Source organism: Merops nubicus, unplaced genomic scaffold, assembly GCF_000691845.1.
Source record: "Merops nubicus isolate BGI_N331 unplaced genomic scaffold, ASM69184v1 scaffold43661, whole genome shotgun sequence".
Lineage (NCBI taxonomy): Eukaryota > Metazoa > Chordata > Aves > Coraciiformes > Meropidae > Merops > Merops nubicus.
In genome coordinates, this window is record NW_008588470.1 from 1 (window position 1) to 10,375 (window position 10,375).

Genomic DNA, 10,375 nt, shown 5'->3' on the forward strand with positions numbered 1-10,375 from the left:
CCCGCCCCCGCCCCGTGCTCCACTCCCTGGCGTTCCTGGAGCCCCGGTGGCAAGGAACGGCCTCCCAGGTACAACCCTAACTTGTCATTCCTGTCGCACTCTCTACATGGTCTTCAGGAGAACTGTGAACTCTGAAACTTAGTGACGGTATTCGGTAATGGTGAGGCCACAGCTTGAGTCCTGGGGTCATTTTTTGGGCACCACAGTATAAGAAGGACATTGGGGGACTGGAGCGGGTTCAGAGAATGGCAACAAAGCTGGTGAAGGGTCTGGGGAACATGGCTTGTGTGGAGTGACTGAGGGACCTGGGGGTGTTTAGTCTGGAGAAGAGGAGGCTGAGAGGAGACTTTCTGGCTCTCTACAACTCCCTGAAAGGAGGCTGGAGTGAGGGTGGGGGTTGGTCTCTTCTCCCAGGTTACTAGCGATAGGATGAGAGGAAATGGACTCAAGTTGCACCAGGGGAGGTTTTGGCTGGATATTCGGAAGAATTTCTTTCCTGACAGAGTGGCGAGGCCTTGGACCAGGCTGCCCAGGGAGGTTGGTAGAGTCACTGTCCCTGGAGGGGTTCAAAAACTGTGTAGATGTGGCACTTGGGGACATGGTTTAATGGTCATGGTAGTGGTGGGTGATGGTTGGACTTGATGATCTTGGAGGTCTTTTCCAAACTTTATGATTCTATGATTTTATGGTGACTGTGGCTTCAGGAACTACATCTCTACTACCCAAAAAGATGAAGCAGTGGCTGCAATCTCTCTAAGTTGCTTGCCTGAAGGAAAAGAGGTTGCAGCAGGCTCCTTTGGCTTTAAAATCCTAAAAACAGACCCCAGGTTCAAAATCAGAGACCTGATTGTGTCTTGTCCCTTGCTGGGAAACCGAAACAGCTTTCAGAGATGATCCCCTAGAGAAAGTGAACAAAATCATGGATGTTTTAAATGTGTCTCTGACATAACTAATGAGGTGCTTCCCAAACAGTCAGCAAAGATGGCAGTTGTTGGGCCTAAGCACAAAGACAAGGTTCTTGACCAGCCCCAGGAGGGAGTGGCTCTTTGTGAGGAGAGCCACCTAAAGATACTGGAGTTGCAGGGTTCCTGTCTCTTCTGGTTGACTAGCTAAGCAACCTCCAGGGACCACCTCAGAACTTAGGGCTCTAAAATTGGGGGTTGCAGGTGCCTCTGCATCCCCATCATGTTCCTCAGAGTACTGCCCTCTTCCCACCCACTCTCATCGTGGTGTGCCATTGAGACTGATGTGTGGCACTTTGACTCATCTTGGACACTGCCCAGACAGGACAGAGATCACTCTGTTTACTTGTAAAAGCTTTTTGCACATCTGGTGATCTTCAGTAGCCGTCTTTGGACTGGCTTGTAGGTCAACCAGCCCTTGGACAAGCCTTAGCTTTCTAACAGTTCCAGCATTTTAAAGCAGTCTGTAAATTGCTTTTATTGCTACATTTTCCCCATGGTAGTTGACTACTTAATAGTACTGTTAGGTAGGAATCCAAAGCATGTGGCAGTGCTATATATAGTTATATAGCCAATGTCTGCATTTTAGGAGCAACCACAAGAGAGATGCAGAGCAGCCTCAAGGAACACCTCTTCCCACTGCAGATCAGAGATGCCACACGGCTTCTCCATCTTATTCAAGCCCGAGCTATCTGCCAGGTGGCCAAGGGGACAACTCTATGCAGAACCAGAGTGATTTTCTATCCTCACTTAGAATGACAATGTTTATTTGCCATCAAGAGCCCAACTAGTGTTGCTGTTACATAAGCCAGGCCCTGATTTAAGCCTTAAGCAAGGTATCAGCTTTGTGTAGGCAACCTGAAATAATTGACAACGTAACAAATCCCAGGCTCATTCCAATAGCTATTTCAAAGATGGCCTAATAGGCTTGACACCTACAAAAGTATTTTTACTTCCCTGCAGTCCTCTCATTGCTCTGGGAAATGTGATCTCTGCCTTTTCCAAGGCCTGACTTCTCCTCTACCCAGCACGGTGTTTGCAGTGGTGGTGTTAATGCTCTGTCTGCTGAGTGATGCTCCATCTAGAAGACGATTGCAAGCCAACAGCCCAATAAAGCATCAACATGGAAGGCAAGTGGTCATGGGCAAATACCTACACGATGGAAAGGGCACATTATGACTTAGGTTCCCCTGGGTACTGGCTTAGCAGTCAACTGATTTAATATCCCATGATGGCAGCCATGAATACAGAGCCTGATTTCCAAGAACTTTCCAGAAAGTCCCATGTTTCTATACAAACCTTTTCTCAGCCAGGGCTAACTTCAAGAAGGAGGGATGTGCCCAGGTAATTAGGAGGCAGGGGAATTCTTAGTGATTCTTTCTATCGTTTTGCTTGGCCACGTTTCTATAATTTATGGAGTGAGTATTGTTAGCTCTCCTAGGGCACTTCCCTCCAGGATTTAACGTTGTATGGTCACGAGTTGCCTACACAACTTCCAGTGAGGGAGGTCTGTATTACTGTAGATTTATAGATGAGCAAGTGAGGGAACAGGAGAGGACTCCCACGAGCCCACAGAGGTGGAAGAGAAGAGCAGATGTTATACTTTATCTTGTTTTCTGACACGTGGATCTATCTCACTCTCTCACAGCAGTCATGTGAGCACATTTATCAAGGACAACACACATACTCTGCTGTTCCCTCAACATTTCTCATGTTCTCTGTTGTGTGCTCAACACAGAGCAATTGATCTAAGGAAACAATTTTAATATTTTCAGTTCCCACTTTTCTAACAACAGTATTTTGTTTATTGATTTATTTATTACTAAAGCAAAATCAACACCAAAGCACTTAAATCATGGTCTGCTATGAGTGATGTTGTAAGTAGTAATGACCCTAAGAGTAAAAGACTCATTACCTAACCTCATGATAAGCACTAATAGACAAAAATGTATCCCAAAGAAGCAGTTTGCACGCGGAGCAGTGGTTCCAACTCATTACTAGCTGTTATCCAAGGGAAGCTAGATGAAAACATGCCAACTGCAAGGAGAACCCCAAACCCTCTGTATTTGAATGGGTAGCACTCGTCTAGGAGCTTCTTCTCTTCAGTGTGGAATAAACAGCATATACACCCCATGCTGTGTCCCCAAGGCATGTGCAAATTTCATTCTTTTTAACAGGGCTAATGTGCCAAAACAAATGGGCTTTTGAAAACTGTTAATAATATGAGAAATGGCACAATAAAGTGACACCCAAGTTTGACTGTGCTGTCAACGCAGGTTCTTTTATGCGCAGCATTTTATGTTGTGTCCTGAAACACACTCAGAAAGCAGAGAGAACATCTGCAGTCCTTATCAATTACTATTTTTGCAGCATGTCTACCTACACTGTGCTGTGCAAGTGCAAAATGGTCCAAAAATGAGTATGTACCAACAAATCTCTAACCAGCAACTGGATACCTCCAGCCTTAGCCAGATTCAGCCCAGACTGTCCTGCCCCATCAGCCCTGCCCCAGCTCCTGTGGGCCTTCGCTCCCTTGCCCTAGCTTGGAGTGGCAGCAATGGATCATGCCCTTCTGAGAAAGTGCAAGGTCTAGGAATGTGTCTCCCCTTCATCCCCAACATCATGGTGGGGACATGGGAAATGGAGACATGTGTGCTGGTCAGAGGAAAGCAGAACATGGGAGCAGCTCAGAAACGCTTGACTGTTTTTACAGCCTGTACCCCCTGGGTGATCCCATGCCCAGGAGGTATCCTGCCTACTTCCCACACCTTGCTGGATGGGCTGCTCTGCCCTGTCGTGGGACGAGTGCCAGCGTGAGGTGGTGTGTAACAGTCTCTCTTGCTGTTCTGAGTCAGAACCTGGAACACTGCAAGCACAGGTCAGCCAGTCCTCACTTCCAGCAGAGTTATGAATGGAGAAGAGTGAGGTCTCTTTTTTTTTCTGTTGTCCTTAATCAAAGGAACATATCGCAGATTTAGCCATCACAAAATTGTGCCGTGACATTTGTCACAGCCTGGAGAGGATTATTCAAGTCTTGGACCCTGTGCGCACTGCCCATGACAGGCCACAGGAACCGGCTGGCAGGCACCGGTGGAGATTCCTCCTCCTGGGGGCATGCTGACGTGGTGGCACTGGGCTGGTGCTGCAAGAGTGAACCAGCCCCTCTTGTAGGAGTGGTGCTTCTTGGACAGTGGCAGGCCTGGGATCTGTATGCAGCCACTCCTTACACTAGACAAACTTTGAAAGGAAAAGTAAAGTGAGTTTGTTTTACCATATTGCTTAACAAATCAGCACGTGTTTCTTGCAGGAAGAAAGGGGGAATGAGTTAATGTGCCAAACAGTTCTGAGACAAAGCAACTTACACCGCTTTGACAGACCATGATTGTTTCCTGGTTCCCTCCAGGCAGCCGGCTCCCCTGTCCCGTTAGCCCCTATCTTGGTTTGAGTTGGAACAGAACTAATTCTCTTCAGTGATCTTACTTTTCAGCTAGGCCTGAGAAACCTTGATGAGTGGAGTGCAATCTTTTTGATAAACTTCATTCTTTGGCTTTGCTTTCTTTGAGATGAGCATGAATTTACAGTGAAGTTGCCCATTTTATACAGCTATCTGGACAGAATTTTGCTTGGTTTAATTTCACCTTTATTGCTTTCTGATTCTCCAATCCTCATGCCTCGAGTTTAGGTCCACCTATAGTCACGGCTGTCAAGGGTAGCCCTGGAGTGGTTCTCCTGGTTGGGCAAACCCAATCAGGCATAATACTGGCTCATCTGCAAATAAGTATCACAGCATACTGCAAATGCAAGTGCCTCTCTTCTTGCCAAAAGTTAAGAAAAGTTTCATCATTTCCAAGGTTATATGACCTTGCGCTCATACAGGTTGAATACCTCACTTCAGAGCTATTTGTTACGTAAGCTCTAAGTGAGGACAATGAGTGAAGCTCATTAGCAGTTCCATACATGCTAGATGTCCTACAGCAGGCAAACAGCTCCGGGGACAAAAGCGCATTTGAAGTAGATGACTCCTAAACTCAGCCTGCCAGGATGACAGACCAGACGCCCTGGCCGTGCTGGCTTCTTGGTTGTTGTGCTTTTGTTCCCTGCTGCTAAGCATGACAAAGGGAAGGTTTCCCCAATCTCTAGCTGACACTTCCTTGAATCCTGTTCAGCCTCAGGTGCACACAGCAGCCTCTGCTCCCAGGCAGCCAGGTAGCTAGCTGCAATCCAGTCACTCTTTAATTAACTGTGGGTAATTTTTTTTCTCTGTAGGCTGCTTCTGGGAGAATGGGAGCTGACAGCATGTTTGTTTACATGACATTGATTTGACCTGACAGCTCCCTGGGTCTATACTAAAAATTTTGAGGTGTCTCTGGGTTTTCTTATCACCATAAAGGAGTAGAATCTGAGAATCCAGTGGGATTTCTAGGATGCATCTGAAGAAGTTGTGTCAGTACACAGGTTTACTGCAAGTCATATGCAGGTGGGCAGCAGACAAAACAAAGCTGATGGGGACAAACCAATCTGAAGCCTTGGTTACTGTGCACTGTTGAACTGCTACAGTGTACAATTAACTTTAAACGCAACTGCAACAAACACTGACTTGTAAGCAGCTCCTCTAAACCCTGTGGAGCTGTTTGCCTGCATGAAGTTATACAATATACGTAAAGCAACTGTTGGATGGAAGGTTCAAGATGTATCGCTTTGCATAGAAGAAAATGCCAAGTAGTTGTACCACCTGATCTAGGTTTAAAAGCAGAAGGGTGTAAAGCATCTTCATTAGGAATTAGCAACTAAAATGCCCGGGTATAAAACTACCAGGTAGAAAAATAGTTAAGTAACAGATCAAAAGTAAGTTTACCCTGCAATCCAGAGATGTGAAAGAGCTTTTACGCTTGTTAACTAGGTGTCAAATAACAAAGGAAAGACAATTATGGAATATTTTTTTCTTTTGGAAGCAACAAGTCTGGAAGGCATAAAGTGCTGAAGGAGAGGAGGTACAGGAGAAGAAGTGACTGAGAGCAATTTTGAATCAGGATGGCCTTAAACATAAAGGATGAAGCACGATGCCTGCATCTGTCACTGAAGCGAGATCTCTCTAGATGAAGAACTTTTTTAAAATTACTTAGGGGCCATGCTGCTTCTGACATCAGAGCATTTTGCAAAAGAAGGGAAAAAAGATGTACATCTCTCAGACTATTATTTCACTGCAGAGATAAAACAAGGGTGGAGCTGTGGCAAATATGTGCCTGGGAAGTCGCATAGGGGCACCCTGCTATTTTGCATCAGAGATTTGTTTTTTTTAATTATTATTTGTTGAGTCATATTCCAGGTGAACAACCAGAGTCCTCCCCCTGGTGGCAAGTAAAAAGGATGTAGCAGTGATTTTTTTACAGTCCTGTCACGCTAAAGCTATAAATGAAATAAAAAGCATCAGACAGGACCTATTTTTTATTAGGTCAACTGATACAGCTGGAAAAAAAAAAAAGACAATTTTGCAAAACACAAATCCTTTTTCAGAACTTCCACGAAATTATTTACTTTGAAGGCTGATACAACTTGAGAATAATTGCTGAGTTCAAATTCATCATTAATTTATTAGACAATTTTCAAGAGAAGCAGAGTATAAAACCTCTAAAATTAACTTTTAGTAGCTGAGCAGGGTAACTGTCATGTGCAATAATCCCATTATTTCCACTGAGTCCTTGTTTTTTAGTGCCCAACTGAGTTTCAGTCTCTACAATCCCTTAAAGGCAGATTGGTGGGGAAAGTAAAATTCATAATGCTACTGAACACTAAAAATGGACTCAGTAGACAAGATGAGTTTATTGGAGATAATTTTCCCCAATTAATGTCCTTAGATAGCTCTTCAAAACTATCTGTAGAAAAATTATTGACAAGAGCCTTGTGGACAGCAATTTGTCCATTGAGATGACTGGTTTGGTGAATGAGGGGAAAGCATTTATTTTGGCTTTACTAAGGCCTTCAGCACTGTCTCCCATAGCATCCTCATAGACAAACTGATGAGGTACAACCTAAATAAATGGGCAATGAGGTGGATGCAAAACTGGCATAACCACTGGGCTGAAAGTGGCTTGTCACTAGTGAAGTACCCGTGGGGTTGATATTTTAACACCTTCATTAAAAGGCTGGTAGAGTTCACTCAGCAAACTGGCAGATGGTACAAAACTGGGGAGAGCAGTTGATAACCAGACTGTTCTGCTACCATTCAAGAAGGACCTCAACAGACTGGAGAAATGGGCAGAGAAGGTTGTCAGGAAGTTCAAGAAAGGGAAACACAAAGTCTTTCGCCTGGGCTGACAGCTTTGCAGAGGACAGGGAAATCCAGGTGGAAAACAAGTTGACCATGAGCCAGCAACGCACCCTCGTGGCAAAGAAGGCCAACAGCATCCTGGGCTGCATTAGGAAAAGCGTTGCCAGCAGGTCAAGAGGTGATTTTTTTCCCTCTATTTTTCTTTTCAGTTCGAGTAAGCACTAGGTATTATCCTGTCCTCAACAGTATAGATAATATAAGAATGGCTGAATTGTAATTGCATGGAAAAATAACGTCTTTTATAAAAAGGAGAAACCTTCTTCAGCTGTGACGTTCAACATTAGAAAGCACTGCAACATCAACAAAAATACATTCCTCCATCTTTAAGAATGAAAAGTTATACCCTTTACCACAAAACACTGTCTGCATGCTTATGTTTAAAAAGGTTTAATTCTTCACCCTGGTACAAAAATACAGTACAATGTGATGGCAAGGCATTGGCCAAAAAACATTCAAAGAATAAAAGGGGAAACCCCATAAAGCTTCAACATAATCCACCCACACTTGATAGAACAATCAAAAGGTGAGTGCATGAGGAAAAAGTTAAATTTCTGCCCAAAGGCAAATAAAGATGAATCACACACAGTTTTACACAAAAATATGTTTGCAGAGCTAACAATTTCACATGCTATTTGGACATTCATAAAATTTATTCTACTTAGCGTAGTGGCAGAATTCATGGTTAGGGATGTCTAGAAAACACCTGGCCCAGGAACATGCCCCATTCCTACGAATCCCCAGTGAAAACTATGGGATCGCACAATACCAGTGAGAAAAGAGGGACCCCAGTTAAGTGTCAAAATATTGGCTACCTTAGTTATCACAATCACACTGTTGTCAAATGAATGTTTTGCCATACACACCTCCCTTTTAACACCAAATATTAGTGGTTGTTCAAACACAAGAAATGATGTGTTTGCACATTACCTAGTTGCAAATAACCATTAGAGTACAAACTGCCAGGCAACTGTAACTGATGGATGTGTGTGAACTCCAAACAGGGTTTAACCTAACATTGTTGACAGGAAAATTACGTCCCTCCAGTGCATCTACATTCTTAGTCTGTTTTGTCATCTCCTTTTAGAGTTTTGAAGTGATGAAAAAGCATCATTCAGTGTAGTCTTTATAGTTCATCTCCCAGGTGTTTCTGTTTGAAAGCATCACCTGTTAGCTTCTCCTGGGCCTCCTTCATCCCTTGGACAACTGAAAGGTCAGACAGAAAGATATCAACTATTAACCTAATTAAAATTATATTTTCCATCTTGAAAGTGTTTTAAAACAATACAGGTACAGAATGTAGATCTAAAAATTAACCTGTGGGAAAAAAAAGTCACGTGCCTTTTTCCCAACTGTTTGTAGCTGGATCATGTGCATTATATAATTTTTCAGGACACAACTGCAGAGGAAGTTTAGGTCCTATAGACATTACAGTAAGTGTTGAGTTGAATCACGATTCTGAATTCCTCAAGCTGTAAGAGAACCACACTCACTCACAGTGTATTTAATGGTTACTAGTTATGCCCTAAAGTATTATAATTTTTCTTCACTCAGCAGTTAAAGTATGTCCCTCACTCAGGACACATCCAGAGTTTGATCTCACTAAAAATGCACTTCAAACTACTTTGCACATACCTTGATCAGCATTGGTATAGAAATACTTGTAGCTGGGGTTTCCTTTTCCATTTATGATTTCTGGGTGGACTTTTCCACTGGGGTCTATGAAAAAAAAATATCAAACAGGAAATTTAGGTGGTAACAATAAGAACACAGTCCTGTAGGTGGCTATAACAGCTCTGGATGCCCTACCCATGAAAAGGATTCTGGGAATGTAACCTCCATCAGGACTAAAGGCTTCATCCTTTGGCTCTTCATCATCCTATCAAAGCAAGACAAAAGAAAGGGAACATATTAATACAGTATCTAGCCATACACAGCACTCATTTTAAAGAAACAAGCTATTGCCTTCAGATTCCATTTACCCTGAGCAATTTACACCTTGAACAGTTATCTTCCACCCCCAAAGGAAAGAAAGTTATTTTTAATTAAACAAGTATCATTTGTGGAAATAGTAGTATTTTTCTTCTGAGAATTTACATTAAACACTCCTCTTCAATGTAGGAATCAGTATATAATGAAATAAAAATTCCTTTATTGCAGCAAGGGAATGACATGAGGTAAAAAATGTTAAAGAGACAGTGGGAGAGAGACACGTTTATAAACACCATTAAAATAACCAGACTGAAAAAAAATTCTTTTTAAAACAATCAGCTATATCAATCAATCCTGAAAACCTATTCAGGAGTGCATGATTTAGGATGCAACCAGTTAAGCAGGATTCCAAACGCTTCATGACTAGGCAGTAACACGGACACAAATCAGAGGACAGCCTACCTCAAGGTTCACCATAACAAAATTATGGGCGAGTTCAGAGATCTCCTTGGATTCAGCGAACTTTGGCTTTAGAGCTAATTAGGGGAGGAAAAAAAATAAAAAAGAAAGTGTAAAGACAGTAGAAAAGATTTCAGATTTTCAAGTCAGCATCAAACTCTCTACTTCATTCCTCCCTCTGGAGAGCTGGTACTTCTCAATAAGCAGTGAGTAAATGGAATATACTCTAGTATTAATTAGTTACCTTTGCAAGCTCCACACCAAGACTTGTGGATGATAACCATAAGAGGCAAACCACTGGAAAAAAAAAAAAATTGTCAAAAAAAGCTTACAGTTGAGCCTCTAAACCATTACATTGTATTACATATGCATTTTAACAGTCAAGACTTCTACAAAGGCTAAATGTAACAGAAAATAAAAGAGATGTAAAGAGATTCTGATGTGGTTTAAGGTTGTCTTGCAGAAAGTTTTCCCTGTCTTAAAATATGTATAATAATAAGTTGTTATAACTACCAGCCCATAACTGGCCTTGTAGAGGAGGAGACTTTATCATCTACTTTATCAACAAAACTACTTGCATGTTTTATTTAACTGTGTTCTTCAAAAATTCCTTCAGCATTTCACCTTCCAACAAAGTCCAGCTTACCAAGATCAATTTCTCCAAGTTCCTTTATAATATATCCAGGCTGCATTATGC

General features: G+C 42.5%; 1 protein-coding gene across 1 annotated transcript; it reads right to left on the reverse strand.

Annotated features, from left to right (window-relative positions):
* Window positions 1-7,661: 7,661 nt before the first annotated feature.
* Window positions 7,662-9,973, reverse strand: TXNDC12 (thioredoxin domain containing 12 (endoplasmic reticulum)). The gene is made up of 5 exons (XM_008949274.1): window positions 9,923-9,973; window positions 9,682-9,755; window positions 9,097-9,166; window positions 8,923-9,006; window positions 7,662-8,493 (listed from the first exon to the last, which is right to left on the reverse strand). The coding sequence occupies exons 1-5, from the start codon at window positions 9,960-9,962 to the stop codon at window positions 8,414-8,416; spliced, it is 348 nt and encodes a 115-aa protein (XP_008947522.1). The 5' UTR covers window positions 9,963-9,973; the 3' UTR covers window positions 7,662-8,413.
* Between the last annotated feature and the right edge of the window lie 402 nt (window positions 9,974-10,375).